General features: G+C 38.3%; 1 protein-coding gene across 2 annotated transcripts in view; it reads right to left on the bottom strand.

Annotated features, from left to right (window-relative positions):
• Positions 1-443: 443 nt before the first annotated feature.
• Positions 444-21255, bottom strand: part of LOC102234533 (semaphorin-6D-like) — a 171661-nt gene continuing 150849 nt past the window's right edge. The window contains exons 21-23 of one of the 2 annotated variants that reach the window (XM_023345086.1): positions 6101-6351; positions 5227-5358; positions 444-3420 (exon numbers count right to left, since the gene is read on the bottom strand). In XM_023345086.1, the coding sequence (XP_023200854.1) occupies positions 2077-3420; positions 5227-5358; positions 6101-6351 (1727 nt within the window). In that variant the 3' untranslated portion in view covers positions 444-2076. The remainder of the gene's footprint in view (positions 3421-5226; positions 5359-6100; positions 6352-21255) is intronic. The other variant, XM_023345087.1, reaches the window with a different exon arrangement.

Raw genomic sequence — 21255 nt, 5'->3', positions numbered from 1 at the left:
TTATGTAATCATTCTAGGCCAAAAGCATAAACAAATGAACACAAGACAAAAAGCGCTTTTTAAAATGGGAAACGGCAGATTCCTTCACAGTTGGATATTTTTGGACCATCTGTGGAGAAATACTCCTACAGACTAAAATGAGCTGCAGACTGAAGAGTCTGCCTGAGTGAGGAACTGGGATGAAAGGTAGCTCTGAAAAGTCTGACAATCTCAACTAGATAACTTTTATACTGCCCTGTTACACTGTTGAACCTAACAGATTATTTTTTCTCTTAATTTATCTAGATTTGAGACACTTTATATTAGAGATTAGACAAAGAAGGCTAATCATGGGCTGAAAGAAAGATGACCAGAGCTGGAGGAGTCCACAGTGTGGCGCTTAAAGAAACTGCTGTCAGGAGAAGCTTTTGAAAGGTGCAGGTAGAAGAATGACACTAAAAAGGTATCTGATATCAATTTATTTGAGAAAACACTGATGTTACATGTGAACAAATAGTTTTGAGTTAAATGTATACAAGTTGTCATGCAGGTCCTTTTGAGCTCCAGGAAGGCAACATCATATGGTGCAGACTTTTATTTCCCCCAAAATAAAGAATCTGAAACAACCTAAAGAACAATCTCCAGCATCACAGTCAGGTCTTTATATTTTCCATATATTAGATTTGAGTATACTTGCCTCAAGATTAACAAACATGTGTACAATTGATTATATTCCCATTCTCAAACATATTTCAGAACTAAATTGCAGATGCTGGCAAGCAGACTTCAACACTTCGGAAACCAATGCAGTGGAGGTAAGTGAGTCGTTATTTGGGTGAACTCTCATTGCTAAGATCCTCCTGTGATCAGCTGGTGATAAGAAAACATTTCTGATAAACTAATATTCCTCATTTTTCAAATCAAAGTCTGAAAATAGCAGCCAGCACTTTAAACTGCTTGACTTCACAGAACCTTTGAGTGGAAACATATCCTGCAAATGCTGCAGATGTAAAACTGCTCAAGAGTAAAGATGCAGAAGACAGACATTTAATAATTTGAGAGATTAATTATTCACTTGAGCCAATTAAGTAATTTGAACCCATGAAGGATGAAAATGATGAGTGCCAAGTTTAATGAAAGCATTAATTAGCAATGTGCCGAAATGGTTTATCAGAAATCTTTTCTTAATCGTCGACTAGACCTCCATATTTATTTTTTTCTGATATCAATGAAAGCAGCATTTATCTGGTTTCTGTGTTAATATGGGGGTAAATACTCTGATCTGGATCTCCTGACTGCTGAATTATAACACTTTAATGTGATCTCGCATAGACCGTAACTTCCCTCTTCCTCTGTTTTTGTCAATAAAACTATTTTCAAGTCTTGGCTTTGAACAAATGGACTCTACTTTTTTCAGACAGTGAACATTTCTTGAAATTGTATTAATTAAGAGTCAGAAAAAGCAGATCTGCTAAGCAGATGATTTTTTCTGACTTTTCTATGACTTGCTTCTGCAGAAAGCTTTTCCGTCCTTGGACTCAAAGTGGTGCAACGGTTCCAGACTCAGTTCATCTCAGGTCTGCATTTGTCCAATTCCCTGCTTTTTAAATATTTGCAATTGAAATCCAGGCCCCGTTCCAAGGTGCAGCGACCGGGGACATTAGATCAAAGCTCTCGTAAGAAAACTGCATTAATCAGGAATTTTTCCAGGCCACCTCGAGCCTTGGGGACTCCTTTTGAATCATTAACACCTTTCGCCCTGCTTCTGGAATGTTTCTCAGACGTTTCCTGTCTGAACTGGTTTTGATCCACATTTGCTGTGAAGAGCGAGTCTCCACAAGGAATCCTGCCCTGCAAAGAAGCAGGTCTGTCTCAATTGTGCCTCAGAGAGACAACAGATGGCCCGCCGTCAACAGCATGACGATAAGTACAACTGAAAGGTTGTGATAAGGAATCAAGAGGACTGAGGTCTCTCTTGTCTTTTTGGCCCATCGGTGCTCATTTTGTCCCTTGCACGGCCCCAGCCGGCATTTCAGTTATTTTCTTTGTGGGGAGTATTGCAGCCATGTTTGGGTGGCATCTTGTCCACCTGCAGTTTTAGTAGTTGTACTTTCCTGCCTCCGTTACTGCAGACGTTGCTGTATTTGGCAGAAAAAGCGGTTTTGGTGGGATCTGTGGCTTCAGGGACACCGTTCTTCGGACTATTGCCGCCCGCTGCGCATGCGGCCCTTCACTGTAACTGTGTTGCCGTGTAAGACAGGCACTGGCGACAGACACCCGTTGACTCTCATTGTTGTTGCTGGTGTTTGTATTGGCCGCCGCGGCTGGACCTGGGGGTCGGTTGTTGTTGCTGCTACTGCTGTTGTTGTTTGTATTCATTCTGGCCAGAAAGTGTGCGTGTGTCCCCCGTTGGTTGAAGCTGTGATGGCGGGGCACAGCGCCACCTGCTGCACCCATCTTGATGAGGGAGTGGCGCTGGGACTGGTGACGCGCTACGGGGACATCGCTCCCTCCAGGCCGCTCCGGGATCACCTGCTGTTGGAGCGGAGTGGAGGAAGAGGAAGAAGACGAAGAAGGGATGGAGGTGGAGGAGGTGGGGTTGTTTGAAGAGGAGGATGAAGACGAAGACGTGGCAGAGGATGAGGTGGAGTTTTGAGGAGCTGAATCCAAGCGTTTGGGGACGCCATCCCTCGGCAGTGTGGAGGTGCTGTAATAGGAAGTTGGTTCTGTCTCCGGAATCTGCTGCTGCTGGTGATGGTGGCTGCTGCTGCTGTTGTTGTTGTGATGGTTGCTGTGATGATGGCTGTGGTTGTAGTGATGTGTTCGAGTGTGGTTGTGTTGATTTTGATGATGATGGTGGTGATGGTGACCACTTTGATGTCCTCCTCCTGAAGAGGACGGTCCGGGGAACAGTGAGGACGACGAGGTAGACGTGAGGACCTTGATTCCACCAGTTCCTGATGCGCTGACCTCGTGGATGTGTTTGAGCAGCTCATCCAGTGCAGACACGTCCACCACTGTCTGGGGTAGGGACTGCTGGGAGTGGTGGTGATGTGGAGCTCCACCCACTCCTCCTCCTGCAGCTGCTGTGGCGGCGGTGGCAGCTCGCTCATCATTGGGAATTTTCCTCTCCTCAAGGAGGTGCAGTGAAGTTGACGAGGCGCCTGCCCCGTGTGCTGCCCCGTTGCTCAAACCGCCACCGTTGTGGTGAGAAAAGGGAAACACTTGCTGGCTCAAAGAATTCCCAACCACAGCCATGAAGCCCTGGTTGGATTTGGAGCAGCTGGGACCTGACTTGGGGTTGTTATCCTTGGCGTTGTTGCAGTTTTGGTTCTTCTCATACTGATGATGTCGCAAACCCTTCATGTTCCTGAAAGGGAGTTCTGGGGTGGAGTCAGGCGTCGGCAAGCCAGAGAGTTCTCCGTCACCCTGAGAAAGAGACTAAATTGAGGTTAGACCGATGCATTCAGTGATTTTTTTTACCCAAGGAAAGAATATTTTTAATTAAAAAATAATAATGTAATTCGAAATGAATTCACAAGACTACGAACGTTTATTGTTTTGGTTCAAAGTCCTAGATTAATTACCCAGTCACCGAAGCCTTTGGGTGACTGATAGACTTGGTTTCATTAGAGACCAAAAACCTTTTCCACATTTCCAGCTGGTGCAGTTTGCTTTCACACTGCACCATCAAATGATACAAAAGTTTTGAAAAACCTGCTCACCTGTGGTGGCGCTGCACTTACAGCTATTAGAAGAAACCACATGAAAACCAACTTCCTTCGCCACAAAATGTAAACAAAAATGGAGTAGCATTAGATTTTAGCACTTGTAAGATTTCTCTATTGTCTTTGGTAAAAGTCCATGACCCATTCTGTGTTGGACTCTTGTGTTCATTTTGTTTGTATTTTCCAGTAACACCCAGCGAATTAGTTCACTTTCTGCTTTCTCTGGTCCGCTTGGGATCCACATATGCATTTTAACTGTGCCAGAGTTCACTTCAACTGAACCTAGAATGAGGTTCTTAGACAGACCAGTGTTAGTTTTTTTGGTCCATATCACAGTTTGATTGCACACTCACACCTCCAAAATGAACCGGACTTTCTAGACGAATGGACTGGACTTTGATTAAAGTGTACTAAATAGGGCTGGTGTGAACATAGCCATAGTCAACAATCTACCTGCATATTCAATGAAGTGGTGTATTCAATATGGCTGCACTACAATAGAAAATTATGATGAATAAGTATTGATAAATATTGTAATATATACTTATCTTCTATATCCTTCTCATCCGTACGTTCTATACTTTGATCTTTAGCATTTTGGCAATATTTCTGATTGTTAAAATTAGAGATGGTCAAAGACCGCTTTAAAATCTTTGATCATCTCAATCTTCGATGAATTGATTTCAAGGAATTTTCAATTTCACATATTTGAATTTATTGTGAGGGATTTTAATGTTAATGCAGATGCACCAACGTGAATTAGGAGTGCAGAATTACACAGAAATAATGCAGAAATGTGGCAAAATAATCAATGACTAATCAGTGGAATATTGATGATGCAGTCTGCTACCATTATAAGAGTACGTTGCAGCCCTGACTCAAAGTCTGGGACCATTTTAAAAGTGCAAACACTTCCACACTAAGTAGATAGATCTACTATAACTTGCATACTTTAAACAAACCTTATTCCACAATATGCTTACATTGCACAGTTTGCAAGGTAGCAAGAATACTCTCTCTGCATCTTTATTTAATAAATAAATAAAAATGTTCAGATACTTTGCTCAATTTTTTTCTAACACAAGGTATTGTTTACCATTAACATCACGACTCAGCTTGTTTGTAATGGATGTTCAATGCTTGTAAATGAGTGTATCAACAGTTGTTGTTTATAAAAGCTTTTTAATTAAAGGTGGCTTTGCTTACAAGGGAAGTGAAACTCATCAGTGCACGCACAAGTTATATTTAATTACAAAAGTACTCAACAAAGGCAGCCAAAAATGTTGGTATTAAAAATTGAATATTGCAGAAAAGATTTTGGTAAGACCTCCAGACAAAACTGTAGGATATCTAAATTTATTTATAAAACATGATAAATATCAGATTTTTTAAAAATGTATTTTATATTTAAAAATGTGTAGGATTTAAAAGAATTTAATATATATACCTTTAATTTAAACACCAACTTTTGTCAGTATGATGACTGTAAATCCTCAGCCAGGACTGTATGATCTCCTACCTGTGAGAGGTTGAGGTCAGGGTCTCCCAGCTGCAGGCCCTGATGTCCAGGGGTGTGGAGGTGCGGCTCGGCCCGCCCGTTAGGGATGAAGGAGCTGTACATTTTTGGCGTGGACACATCCAGTTTGTCATCCTGGGTAGAGACAAAATAGGGGTGAATTTTAATGGTTCCACACAGCTAATGAGCGACTTGTTTAAATGTATATTTCAGCTAAAAGGTCAGAGGTTAGCAGCAGCTTAGAGACTCTGTTTCTCACTGAAGGACATTTGGAAAAATGATGGAATAATAATGAAACCGTCAGTTGTAATGACTGAATAAAACACCAAGGTGAATCTTATTATGTGTTCCCTCAGGGTGATGAGGAGGAGGGAAAAGGAGGAGATGAATATTAATGCTGCTCCTCAAAATTCAGGCAGCTATATTGCCGCCTCTGTGTCGTGGAACCTAAAAAAATCTGATTGAAATGTAATTCAGCAGCAGTGATGAGTGCATTTAAGTCTGTCAACTTTATGTTTTCATTTAACTTCAGTCTCAAAACATCTTCAACTTAATTTAGATTAATGTGCATTTCTGCATCGACATCCTGTAAGTTCAGCTTGCGGAAAACTGCTACGTTCATTTTGAATGAGATCAGTCAAGTAACGATGAGTATCATCATCTCTTTCTTCCTCAAAATGTGAGCTACAGTGAAAGAAATCCTAAACATAGGACCATATTTCTGGGAACACATACTGTTTAATTGCAACACCATTTTAATGAAATACAAAATATACTAGCTAATTCTTTTCTACTGCATTATATTTTCAAATGATGAGAATTTAAAAAGAAAAACAATTTTTTAAGGTCTATAATAATAAAACTGTCCACAGCCAACCTTCGGTTGCCCATCCAGAAGCCCGTTCAGCTTGGCGAGCGATCGTAGCGACAGAGCGTGCGGCAGTGATGCTTCGGGGTCCTTCCCTAGCCTGCGGGCTCGGTGAGCTGCGCTGCGGCTGCAGTAACAAGACACCAGGAAACCCGATAGGATGGCTCCCAGAAAGAATGCCACGAACACGCAGGCGATCAGCAGGGTGTAGTGGACGTTGGCGCTGGCACGCTGATCCAGCTCAGGAGGACGACGAACACCTTAAAGATAAAAGACAAAAGGATGGAAAAAGGACATTTAGTGGTCAAATTATATGTACATGCTAGATTTAATTTAACGTATGCATTCAGAAAACTATTTCAAGTATTCAAATCATACTAATTTGACTGTGTTAAACCATACTCTTTACATTCTTAAGATGTTGTGAATTAATGACTATGCCCACCAATTCACCCACTCACGCCATTGCTTTTTGCAACAGTTACTAAGAATAGCAATAGAACTAAAATATACAAAGTATGCTCTTTGTATGTTTTAGGGCTTAATATGGAAATGATCTGGTCTTTACCAAATTCTACATTTATAAGAACTCTAGTTCACACATGACATGCATTGCCATTACCACAAAGGCACTACTTAAAGATGAAGCCAAATTGCACAATTTTATGAGATACAAAGATATTAAGTGGCATTGATGCACATGTAACACGTAAAATCCTGAATTAAAATGTGGCTTTGCATGGATGTGCTTTAACTGTCTCCAGCTGAACAGAAAAAAAAGAAGTTATCTTTGAACCTAAAGAGGAATTATCTAGAGTAATTTATTACAGCTAGAAACTTGTGATGAGGCCTGAAATCTCAGATTTAACTCAACAATCCTAAATCTGTTGCTCCACAAACTCCAAAATACCCCAAGATGGTTTGGTCATCTTTCCAGTGCTGCTCAGTTTAAATGGATGGTCATAATATTATGACTGATCACACTTACTTTGTTCAGTGGTGTTTTTTGTGTGTTTGTATTTGTGTGTACTTGGAGTTAAATTAAATGCAAAACTTGATTCCCTGCCAGGGGGAAAGGCTTCTGTGAATGGATGAGCAAATATTATGCTGATGTTAAGTTGACAAGAGAGTTTAAGAGGAGGAGAAAAAACAGATGGAGGAGAGGTAAAACCAAGGTGAATGGGTGGACGAAAGAAAAGAGTGGAAGACAGTAACGAGGATTAGACTTAATGAGAAAGAGGTGCTTCACGGGTGAGAAATCTGGATGACTGAGCAGAGAAAAAGACTGGGAGGACAAGAAGGAGGGAGAGGAGGAGAAGAAAGGGAAGGTAAGCGATGAGATGATTGGAGAGAGGGAGGCAGTCGGGCTAACAAAAGGATGAAGGGACGAGAACAGAAGGAGGGAGTAGGTGTAGACGAGTGGAGATGAAAGAGAGAGTTTATTGTTTGGCAGCGTTCACCTCATCAAGTTTAGATACGCCGTCAAAGCCTCTCTGACACAATGACTCATCAGTCTGTGCAGCAGTTATGCACACGAGAACAAACACACACTGCCCAGGATTGGTGACAGGGCATCAATTCTGCAGGAATCAATACTTTGATTACAGATTGTTCAGATTTTTTTTTCTCCAAGGAAGAAAAATACAGTAAAATTATAATTTTATGAGTGACAGTAGGAGCAGAGTGTTTCACAGCCTTTGGCCAAGACACCTGTAACGTGTCCAAAAAAGATTCCTGATACACCAGAAGCTACACTCTAACAAATGGAGTGATCCATCATGAAGACTGATTACCTCTGGTCCGGCTCTGTTGTGTAATTTTTCCAGCTACCAGATGGGGAGGAAAGTGTACTTCATGAGTTGGACTAATGCGTTTAAAATATTAAAGTTTTGCAGAGTGAAGAGGACAATTCATCAATGCTATTTCTACAAAACTTAGTAATCATATGGGGAATCCACTGATTTATATCTTTAATGCACTCATTTTAGTACTTATTTTATATTTGTACAGGTTTTCCCAACATCAAATTTGGCTGATAGTAAACATTGCTAATAACCCTGTTAAACAAGGGCACACTGGATCTCAAGTTTCTTTTAAACGTCTTAGTGATTGTAGAAACTTGACTTGTAAGTATGGCAGTAACAGGCATTTAGGGGCCAGCTGGTAAAAATTAGTGTGGCCATTTTCCTAAGTGGTTAAGTTTTTGCTGTAAATGAAACGTATATAGAGGCGTTAAAGTTCCATCTAAATCCCTGTTAGAGATAAATTACCCAGACTGAGTTCATGTCCCTGAAACCCTGATCAAAGACACCAAAAATACTCAAGAAACAAAAAGCTAATTCCATGCCCTTCACTTTTTGCCATTAGGGGATTTTATTCCCCGCTCCCTGATGGTGTGGGACTCAAAGTGGCAACCATCTGAAACCTCAAAGCCGGAGTGGCCTCTAAGCTTCTGAGGCTTTGCTTTGATACAAGAAGCCATGGAAAACATGACTCTTTTATGCAAAAGTACTATTGAAATGGAGCAAGCAGTCATTACACATCAGGGCAGGAATTAACACACAAACACACATCTTCACATGCACACGCACGCACACATCCCAAGTGTTTAAAAGGGACAATTTCATGTTCGTCATTTGCACTCTTTCATCTCCGTCCCTCAGTCTGACAGTTAAAAATAGGATGATGGAGACGCAGAGAGAGAGAAATATTATGCTAATTGCAGCCCAACACGGAAATGTTTCATTCTCTGCCCTCTCTTTCTTTCTTCTACCCTCTGTCAGATGGAAAGTTCCTCTTTCTTAGCTGTCAGCCCAAAATGTTGAAGTTTCTGGCATCTGGGGTAAGACTTCAGGGTGATATCTTGACTTTTCCCTTTTCCCCCCCGTCACTGTTCTATGTCAGTCTAGGATTTACAGTATTCTGTAAGACTTTCTCTTCACTGCCTTCTCAACCATCATCTCCTTCAGCTTTCATCTTTCTTCCTCCCATTCATTTTTTGCTACCTCACATCTCTAGCCCACTGCTTTTACCACCCTGTCGTCTGCTCTTTCTTTTAGATTCAGCTGAAATCAATACAGTCTGTCTGGGAAGGTCTAATTAAATCAATCATACAAATGAACCATATAACTAGATTCGATGAAAAGCCATGAGGAGAATTATTAAAAAGGGGGGCGAAAAAGGATAAAAGCTTCAGTAAAGACTGGTTCAATATGCTGTGAAGTAAGTTTCTACCAGAAGGCGATGCAAAGTGTTTTACATACATTCACAATATCTGAGTAGGCAGAGAACGGTACAGATCAAACATTGTGGGCAAATATTCATAAAAAAATACTTTATATATTGAGATCATTTATTATTAACATAAACTTTAAATTCTGCACAACACACTTCCACAAATCTGGATTTTATGAAAGAGGAGTCATTGACGTCCATGTGAGCTCTGGTCAGATGAGAGCAGCATGAACGAGTATGGAAACTGACCCTGAACACACCATGTGGTGGCAGCATCAGCCTGAAGTGATGATCTCTTCTGTCGGGTCAGCAAACTTGTCTGAGTTGACCTTGAACATTTTGGGCAAAGTCATTTGTGTCGATAGTGAGTATCAGGTGATTTGTGAGACTCTCCATCTGGCTAAATATTATATTGGAATGAACAACTGCAATTATTGCTGTCTAAGCAGCCTTTAGCAATCAGAATATTGCGATGATGATTTATTCATGATACACCGAGTAGCCAGTTTTAGAAACTGAAAACAATTCAGCCTTGGGTAAAGAATCAAGCTTTCAGCAGACAACAATCCTAAACATTAAGGCAGAGCTACAATGATTGGTTCAGGTTGCTGCATATTCATGTGTAATAAGGGCCTAGTCAAAGTCCTGACCGAAGTCTGATTAAGAATCTGTAGTAATCTTTTAAAAATGATCTTCCCAAATCCAATCATCCCATTTGATAGTGTTTCAGATATTTTGCAAAGATGAACGGGGCCAAAATTTCTGCCTTTACAAGAAGGAAACTGGTTGAGACATAGCAAAAAATAAATTGCACCAAATGCTGCAAAAAGTGATTTTAAAAAGTCTACTCAGGGGAACTGAATACAAATGTTGATCACAGTACTTTTGAAACAACTTTTCCTACTTTGTGCTGACCTATCATATAAATTCCCAATAAAATACTTTGAAGCATGATACACATTATAATGTGGAAAAGTTGATCGGGAATAAATATTTTTTCAAGATAATGCACATACTGGTCAGGTGCTAGAAAATGTTTAGTTTTTGATATACGTCTGCAGGCGTGATGGAAGAGGAAATCAAGCCACCTTTTAAACAGAAGAACAGTCTTTTATTGTTATATTATAGCATAGGCTTGTCAGTGTTTTATCAAAGAAATACATGTATAGAAAACAGTGACTTTAAGGCAAACACAGATCCTCTGAACACTGAAGTAAGCTTCAAATGACTTTGTCCTATTTGCATGCTCTCCTGTCCACCGCCTTCCCATTGGTATTCACATGAAGCCAGACACCAGTGACAGAATCCGTACAGAGAGGCAGTGAGCAACAAGGATGCCGACACAAAAACGAACCGACGTCGGGATGAAGGTGATTGAGGGAAACACAGCTGGAAATCAAAACAAAATGGGGGAAAAAAAAAAAAACGAAAAAGTGTGACGAAGACACAGCTTGTCAAGTCTGTCTTTGTTCTTCTCTGAAAATGTCAGTTCCACACATGCACACCCCTCTACACACACACAACCTTGTCCCCTTTAAAGGTTACAATTCACACCTGAAACACTGCAGGTGTGTGTCAGGTGTCTTGTGGGTGTGTGGATTAAGAATGAGGCGTTTTAGTCTGCAGACGCCTCCAAATTGCTGCTCCTCAGCTCTCCGGCACTCTTTAGATTCTCATTTAGTCTCCAGTGTTCATTATTTAAATGAATGAAGTGTTACATTTATGAGCTGCTTCAGGGTGTTCAAGGAGGCTGTCGCGTGGGTGGGAGGTAAACAAAGCGCTTTGACACTTCGGTGCAATCTTCAGAAAGTGGTGAAATAGAAGGTGTCACTGTTTTCTGTTCAACAGACCTGGGGTACTGGAGCAGAACGGCAGACACTTCTACGCTGAAGAAATTATTCAAGCACCAATCGCCATGTTGATGTGCCAGATAAACTGAGAAGCCGGCACTTTAAAAGAAGTTATGTTCAAAAAGGAGGAACTATTTAAAGCAGCAGTAGTTCAACAATTCACTACACATCGAACGGCCTCTGGGTAAGTTCAACTCATCTCTATTTAGAAACCAAGCATTCAAATTGTCTCTTCAGACTGATAAGCAACTTCTTACCAATCCACATAAACGTCACATATCTGGTTATATCCATTTGTAAATAGGTATTTTTGGTAAATGAGGGAGCTGAGTAGTTATAAAACCTTGCAATCTTAGATATTTTTTAATTTTATTACATTTTATTTTTTTAAAACATGCATTTTCATTGATTGTTGGTCTTATTCTTATGTTGTTCTCTTTTCCTTTTTGGAAATATACAAACTGATCAAAGAAAAAAATACCATCGATAGCCAGGTGAAAAATTTTTTTTGTCCCGTCACAAACACATCGCAGAAGACTACGGGCTGATTTTATGAAAATACTTGCAATCACAAGTTGTCAAAAGCAATCAAGGAATCTGGTGAAGAACTTTTCATACCAAATTTTAAACATAGGAAACAATAAAAACTGCAAAAGAATTAAATGTCAAGCTGCCAAAAAGACTGAAATGTCCCTAATGAAATGGGCATCTTATAAAGAAAAACTGAAAAATAAATAAAATAACTTATGTGTTACCAATATTTCTTGGCGCACAGAGAGTAAACGGGTCACCAGTAAAGTCAACATCTTCATGAATTAAGCAAATTACTGTGATATAAAAATAACTTCATGTTTTCTGACACACAGAAGATTCAACTCTTATGCAAATGCAGAATGGATGTTGGCTTCAGAAAAAAGACTTGATAAATATTTTGATGTCAAAAGTATAGAGAAACACTTTCCGAAACAAATAAATTAGTAGTTCATTGAGAGTGTAGATATAAACCCTGAGCAGAAGCTACATTTTATTGTTCAAAACAGAAGGAGCTTTGTATTAATCTGGAATTTAATGTGTGTAATGAAATGATACATTAGGCACCGATGTGGTGATAATGATAACCATGATTGCATTGAGGGCAGGGTGGGATGTCTCTCTAAATGTTCACTAAGTGGCATTAATGGACTGCTCACTCAGCCTTTTAATGGAGATATTCTATATGATGATACTGATGCGTTAGCAGCATATGCATTACATTTTTTGCATTCATATTGAGCTTTCATCCCATTACCAATAATATGTAGGAATGGCTGCTTGACAATCCAGAAGCAGAAAAAAAAAGTTAAGCAACTTATAAGTGTAGAAACTTTAATGCTGTGATGCTCAGTAAATCAAAATTCAGCATTTCCAATTTTTCTGTCTTTTAGATCAACTGATTTTGAACTATTTGTGACCTGCAACATGAATATCTTTACACGGTTATTTCTAATAATAATCTAAAGGACCATTATGTATACCTCTTGCTTAAATCTTTGGGATGTTTTGACTTATTTTACTTGAATAAGTGAAACAAAGTGAAACACAAAGCATTTCGCTACAAGGCAGTCCAGTGCTAAATGTAGAAGTAAAACAATTAGATGCAAGCTTACAGAGTCTAATTTATGTCTTTCACGCATCAATTCAAAATAATATCAGCACTTATAAACGTGGACTGGGCACTTTATTACTTACTGACCTGCTTAGTCATGCAGTCATCCATTAAACTGATCTGATTGATTATGTGAAACAGAAATAGATCCAAAACTTCTAGGAAAGTTAAATATAAATATAATTGTTAGTGTCTGTGGATGATCTACATTTTAATACAACTCCTTTACTCACGCTGCACAGAAATGGACAATAAAGTCAATGTTTCAGCATGAATTCAATGCATGGAAATGTCTGGATCAGCTGTATATGTGGCTCTCTCAGAAACTCATGAGTTAAAAAATAAATACAAAAATATGAGATAAAATTGGGAATGCTACATCAGAGGCATACAGAAACTAAATGCTGGAATGTTATTTACTCAGAGCTGCTTATCTTACGATGCGATAGAAAGGCAAGGCAGACAAACAACGTTAAAAGGGAACTAAACAGATCTAAGGCTACAGTGTGAGTAAGCTTGAGTCATGTTCTGCTTCTGATGCAATAACGTTCTCTTCTACATCCGCTATTGTTTCAGTGCCAACATGCAAATGACAGCGACTTCAGTAAACATCAGCGGCATCTTCATTTAGCAGATCTGAATCCTATGATGTACCTTTGGGATGATTGAGAGATTGCCAGCCAGAATGTAAAACTGACAGTTCATTGCAGATGATATGATGAATCATGTTGACATGAAGCTGAATCTCAGAGGAAGGTTTCAAGCATATCAGGACAAAAACCTCTGCTTACTGAGAAAAGAGTCCCAATGTTGGCTGTTACTAAAAAAACAAACAACTTATTGTATAATCTGGTATTGTCAACCATCAATCAAACTTCCTAAGTTTCTCAAATCTCATAGGATTCCAAAAAACATAAAAAAAAAAAAATCCAAAGTTGCCTCTCAAACTGGACAAAAACTCTTGCTTGCACACAGTACTTATATTGTGAGTTTGTGTTTAACCATCAATATTTTTGTTGCAGTTTTCTTTTAGGTTTAAAAGTTAACATTTAAACACATGACTGAAGCTAAAAAACCAAAGGGTTAAATCTACTTATATATGGCAATTCAGTCAACTTTTCTCTGCTGATGGTCTGGCTGTTCAGGGAAATGAAAGCTTTCAACAAGTGGAAAATTTCCTCTGAAATGGAAGAAATTTAACAGCAGTTCAGATTGAAAAGTGAGGAAAATAATATGAATTTGGATTTAAAGTGTCCAATTTAAATCAATTTAAAGACCAATTTTAACATGTTCGCTGTAAGATACAAAAAGTTTCATAATGACATAGCTGCTTTTCATCTATAAAATAAAGGGTTAGAGACATTTTTACACTGTTAGCTTGCATATTTGGATTTATGAATACAAATGAACAAGGAAAACAGCTTGGATCTGCAAGTCGTTTAGGATGCATCTCTACATACCAAGTATGCAAAACCAAGTCTTTATGTTTTGCTGCTGTAAATGATTGTAACTTATCAAAACAAACTACATTGACAGTTTGATGTCATTTCCTGCTTTTAAACACAGACTAAAGGGTCCTTATATGGGGTCATGCATTTGTTTTGCAGAATGAACACATGGCTCATTGTATGTGTCCTCCCCCTTTTATTCCCTTAAGTATTTTAGGACTTTCAGTTTAGAAATTGTTTGCATTGTTTTGCCTGGTGAAGCAAAGATTTTACTAATAAAGATGCTCCTCCTGTCCTTTAATTGAGTAGCATCAGGTTTTAACAGATTAGACAAAGGGCTAGTCAAATGTACCATTTATATTTAATCTCTAAATAAATTGCATCCTCCTAACTGGTGAAGTGAACAGCATCTTCCTTAATACCATGTCAGTTGAGTGATTTAGAAAGATTAAATTGCTGGTTTGCACCAAGCAACCGCAGTTATACTATTACTGCTCAGAAAGACAAAGTGACCTCAGTGATGAGGCTTTAAACTAAAGCTTAGACACAAAACCTTAAAAATATCATTCATACACAGAGAATGTTTCATCATGTGAAAGGACATCACACTGACGTTTTTCCACTGGTGAATTACACTAATCCTAATCTTCAGATTAACCCACTATGGATAGGAAAATCTTTTTTCCTATCACCAAACTACAGGACTCAACAATGTTGTCTCAGAGTGGGACAATTCTGCTCTAAATTCCTGACCAGGTCATTTCATGTGCTGTGTGGAGTTTCTCTACATCCTCCGGTTTTTCCGATGGATGACTACAAAGTATCCGAACAGAAATTTGAGCGTCACAGTGAGGTTGCATAAACAGATTTGAATCCGCACATGGCAAAACACTGACTCACATAATAGTACCCACTTATACAATCATGTGCTTAGAAAAGAGCAATAAAGCTGCAATAGGCGAGGTCACAAAAATAAGTCAGTGCATGCAGTTTTAGTTAGTCCGATTTCTTAGCTTGTTAATCTGCTGAATTTAATACAGAACATTTCACCTTGCAAAGTTTACAAATTTCTTCGTTAGCGTAACTGGGAAAAAAGCCTAAATTTAGTCAACACATGGTGTTGGTTTGCTTCTCTCAGGGAACCAGTTTAGTTTTTGGCTACTTTCATAAAAATTGAACAAAAATAGATCACTGTCAAGGAGTACAATGCAAAGAAACAAAAGAGATCAAATGCTGCTGAACGCGGTCAGTTTTTTCCCTACCTCAGTAGAGCAACTCTGTGTTGTTGAAATGTGAGATGTCTCAAAACTCAGTGTCCAGTGAACAAATAAAGTGCATCAGCATTCACTTAAACATGCTAAACATCTGTCATTTACAAATATATATAAAAATATAATGTAGTTGTTCCACTGAATAAAAGACAGGGGTCTTTTCAAAGTTTACATGTTATTCAATTTTGGGGATTTCAAAGCTAAATCTTTTGTCTTCTATTAAAAGAACTTTCACTACTTATATGAAAGTTGCCAGCTTTAATCTGAAATAAAGTGTCCTTGTAGGTCACAGGTGTAAAACTCCAGTCCTCAAGGGCCGCTGTCCTGCAGTTTTTAGATGTGCCGCAGGTACAAAACACTGGAATGAAATGGCTTAATTACCTCCTTGTGTAGATAAGTTCTCCAGAGCCTTGCTAATGACCTAATTATTCTGTTCAGGTGTGGTGCAGCAGAGGCACATCTAAAAGTTGCAGGACACCGGCCCTTGAGGACTGGAGTTTGACACCCCTGAATGGTGACATGGAGACATTTCTTGCATAAGCTCTGGGAAGAACTGAGACAAAAAAAAGAATTTAGATAAAGCAGGAAAGTGTTTTTTGTACATTGTGGTAGAAGTTTTCAAACTCCTGGTTCTACATGTGTGTAATATTTATAACTGAGACAGTCAGAAATATCGCCTTCATCACTCAAAGCCAGCTGGAGGCTCATTAGCAACAAACAGCCGCCTGAAATTCATCCAGTGAAGCTGCTTATACCCTTCGCCTCATTTTGCTCAGCGCTGGGAGAAGATGAAGACAATTAGCGTCAATACGACCGCTTTTGGCTGCTTTCTAACACCTCTCATCCCCGCCTGTTCTGCATGAGCCGCATAACGTACTCAGTCCATTTGTAAGAGCTCCAGCTCATTAAAAAACACTTTAACACGCTTTGATGGCTCTTTTGCCTGCTCATACACGTGCATTCATAGAAGGAAAATCACTCAGCAAGCCATTGGCAAGCACATTATCACACACATTCTAGACTTCTACATGATACAGACAGCATCTTTTGTTTCACCTTATTGTGTGCAGAAATACACGAGAAACACTCATGCAGAGTAATTGCACTCTCTGTGTCTTTGTTATCCGCAGAGTAATTAGGATATTTTCTGTTGCAGAGAGTAGAGAGATAACAGTAAGCACACCTTCGGGTTTTACCACAAAGCTAGAGATCACATCAGCTGGCACCTTCCTAAATTGCTTGAACACTTTAGGTAAAAAGGTGAAACTTACAGAAATGATTATTCCTAAATGTTACAGCAGTATGGCGTTTTAAATCAGAATTTATCTAAAACTGTAAATTTGATTTTAAAGGAGTAAGCAAAAACTTGTTGCATAGTTTAGGATTGAAAAATCTTTAGTCAAAAACTAAAAAGATTAGAGATAAGCAGCATTCTCAACGACGTTGGTGGGGAAATTGCTGCAAAGGCAATAACTTGATGCAAATGGCTTCCTTAGACAGCTGTTCTTTACAAAATTGGATTATATCATCGATTGACTGGATTATTTTATAATTAAGATGTGTGAAAATTGAACTCAGAATATGTCTGTATGAATTGATTGTTGTAGAAATAATTGGATTTAGATCTCTTGAACATTGAAACTGGACATGAACTGAATCAATCTGGTCAGTAAAGAGCCTTGAAATAGTGTGTGTGCAAAATGTTGCTAACCATCATTAAAGACACATTTTATTGTTAATGTAGCAAATATATCAAAAGTTTCAACACACAAACTGAAATTAAATATAAAATAAAATGGCTGCATAAAGAAAAACACAATGCACTTTCAGTTTCATGACTAAAACATGATTCACAGGCTGGTCACTTTTTAAAATGGATATGTGGCATTTTGGCAGCGGTTCTTTCAGGCTGAGCGAGGTGAAAAGGAGCCTCACCTCTGTTTCTTGAAACAGAGGTTTTCTTTTAGTTGTTCCCTTCCTGTGGCAGGCAGGCGGATCTAATGGAGACGTCCCGACCTCCTCCACCGAGCTGCAGCTTTCTTTCACTTAGATATGCTCTTGTAAATGCAGCTCATTCTTTCATTGCACACAAACACACACACATACACACTCGGTGGCAACATTTTCTGCTCTGTTAACACTTACGAAGGTGTCAGACACAGAAGATACCTTTTTTTCCCTGCGTCTATTTGTTTAACTTCATGAACACCCGACAGGTTTCCATTTTCTTTCCATTTTGGTTCTGAGCAAAGGCACTGATGCCCGACTAATAGCAATATGTGAGAATCATGTGCAGTTCTGATGAAACATGGTGGGAGCAGAAAGAAAGACCGGTATATCTTATTCAATATTTAGAAAAGAATTATGGGCCACAATCCAAAGAATACCTGCAAAATACTTTGATTTTTCTGTTAAATGATGAAAAGTGATTTTAAGGACAATGCTATACTTTCACAAAATTTCCTAGACGTACCTCAGCTCTGTAATGGGACTGAAACATCCTGAGAATACAAAAACAGCATCAGTCTGCAGTTTTGCTGATCTTTTAAAATATTGCATTTGAAACTAAATTGAAATGAACTAGATCATTCATTCATAAAATCACAGTTGATTTTAAGTATTAATGATTTATGAAAATTATTCAGACCTGTCTTAGTATATAGTCACCACTTATTTAACTGCTACAGATCATCCATAAAGAATATTAACTCCTTTTTTTCAATTTGTACAAATCTCTGTACGCTAACTGTCTTAAGGTTTGTGTTTTGATGGCACATCATAGACTCCATGCACTACAAGCTGGTTGATTATAATCCTTTGGTTATAAGAGATGTCTTTAAAAAATCTGTTGGTTGTTTATTAAAACCATAAAAGCAGTCACAAATGCTGAAAAAGGCAATTAATTGTGAAAAATACTGTAGATCAGTTAATGAGTTATGCTTCTTGATCAATTAAAAATAAAGGGCAACATACAGTATATTTGGGTATACAACATATCAACTCCAACCATCTGTAGGAATAATATATGGAAATAAATGCCTAATGGTATTAATTGAAAGATATTCCATATCCTATGGTTATTGTTCCAGACATTTTCTCTTACATCATTTCTAGACCCAGTGAATATTTTAATGTCACGTCTACAGTTTTTATTGTGTGATTAGTAAATTAATGCTCCAATTAAAAAGCATCTGAGCTGCTTTAAATGTCAGCTTCTCACATTCATGTAATTACAAACAGAAGAAGCCGTTAAGTCACACCATCGACTCCCTCGAGGAGCCAGAAATCGCTCCAAACCACTGCAAGGAGCTGATCTGAGACCAACAGCAGCAGAGAGGGGCTGGAAAAAAGCCAGACGCTGCTGGAATAAATAAAGACTGAGAGCTGCAACACACAGACTTTGCCCTTCATGCACTGGAGGAGTTGTCTTAAAGTTAAACAGCTTCCAACGTGTATAAAGTTTTAAAGTGCAACTGTGCCCATGAGTCAAATTCACATTAAAAAGAACCAATACATTTGTTCTTGAAGAACATTTGATGTTTAGAAGAGGGTAAAGATGGTTTTTCTAGGCTATTTGTGTGCAAAATTATCACAAATTTGATTAATAGAGATAGTTTTTGACTAATTTATTATTACATTGTGATCATTTTTCTACAAATGTGTATTACACAACTCACTGCTGAAGAAAAACTCTATGTTGCTTATTAGAGATCGGTAAAATCAACACTAAAAATGTATAACATAATCTTTCACATTGTAACTCAAGGTTTGAAAATGTCTAATTCTTTGAGAGGTTAAAATTTATAAGGGGAAATTACAGTATGTCATATTTTCCTACCTCACCAACATTCACAGCATTAACTTCTCTGGACACCAAGAAAAGAAAGTCAAGCTTCTTTCTTCAGTGTTGTGAGACCTAAAAATCCATGTTTGTTTTTTATTTTACAAAATTCTTTACATCCCTTTATGTTTTATTTCATTGTAGTAATTTCCTATTATATTGGTGCTGATTTTGTTATTTCTACTTTCTTCTAGTTGGGCCCACGTTGGTGTTACTGGTAATATGATCGAATAATTTTAATCACAAAGAAAAAAAAGGATGGATTTTCTCATTAAATTCATTATTATTAGTTTTAATACCAGAGTGAGTATTTCAGCAGTACTAAATAAATATTGTTAAATGTGAACACACAGCCACTTGTCATTGTTTTTAAGCCACTGGAGTGAAATCTGGGGTTCAGTTCCAAATGAGCATTTTTTTAATTCAGATTTTCCTTCTTGCTGCCAAAGAGTTAAGTGTCCAGATATGTGACCTCTACCTGCACAACATGGCTTTGAGTCAGACCTCATCAACTATCGGCCTAAAATCCCTGCAGCTGTTTTAAAACTTGGCAGGAAACACGAAGGAAAAGGGAACTGGGGGCTTGTTGCTGAGAAGAGCAGATATTTTTAGCCAAGTATTTTACCTGGAACTTTAATTTAATTGAATAAAAGAGATCTCTGGAACCACAGTAATGCCAGGTCGCTGGCGCACACAGCCTAACATCCTCAACTTTCTGGGAAGTCAACTTAAACGACTTTTTAATTGGGAATTATGAAGCCAGGCACTCAAGCTCACCAGCAGAATAAACTTAATTTACTGGATCGTCTGCACAACAACAAGTAATTTAAAGGTCACAGACTGCATTTATGTCCTCCCAAAATCATTATAATTTGCATTTGTACCACTCATTACGCACAATGTCAGCTCTCATCAAATAACAACATAAAAACAGTCTGTCCTGTAAAAGCACAGGGCCAATTTGTGTCCATTCAGGCCCTGAGCTGGATCTACAGTGTTCTCCTTGTCAGTGCATTAAATAAGCAATCTACTGCAAAAACCTCATTAAGGGAATAGTTGCCCGGCAAATTATGTCATTACAGTAATGATAACCAGTCTAGCGTTCAGCAGATGAATAAGGGTGCACACAGGCTAAAACATCAGTCATTGTGTTGGGAGCCCTTCACACCTGACTGTCCGACACTACAGAGTTAATGCTTCAGAGATCATTATGCAGAAAGTACCTACTGACAGTTTTACCATAAAAACTCCCCAAAAAAAACACAATTTAGCTTTGATTAATCACCGTCATCTTCACAATGGAACCACTAAAAAAAGAGAATAAAAGGGAACATTGGTTATGTTAAAAAAAGATGTGATGAAGTGACTGGCAGTTCTTATTGTGCCATTGTGCAATTAACTCCCCGGGAAAGCCTGCAGGCGATGCAAGGTCTAAAACTTAGATGACAGTTTATTTCAACACAATTAGAACAAATCAAGCAATTAATCCCAACAATGCACAATTTATTATAAGGCTGTGGTTTCATTTAAAGTATTATATTAGATCAGATATACAACTGTAATCAAAGTTGGGCTAATCTTTTAACTGGAAGGTGGAGATTTATCTGCAAAGTCTTAATTATGCAAAAAGAAATTAAGACATAAAGCTACCGTTTCATAATTTAGGATGTAGATGATGGCAGACTCTCTTTATTCTAACATGATGCATGTTTGAGAAGATAAAGAAAAAAAGGTTGATTTCAGAATATAAAACACCTGAGCAGCTTGTGGGTTTAAATATTATGTCCTTTTTTAAAGCAACACAGATAAATGCACTCTAAAAAGATATAAATCAGAGACTTTATACATCTTTTTAATTAGCTTGCATGTTTTTAT

Source organism: Xiphophorus maculatus, chromosome 13 (assembly GCF_002775205.1).
Source record: "Xiphophorus maculatus strain JP 163 A chromosome 13, X_maculatus-5.0-male, whole genome shotgun sequence".
Taxonomy (NCBI): Eukaryota; Metazoa; Chordata; class Actinopteri; order Cyprinodontiformes; family Poeciliidae; genus Xiphophorus; species Xiphophorus maculatus.
Note: the sequence above shows the minus strand (reverse complement) of the source record. Positions and strands in the feature narration are given on the sequence as shown.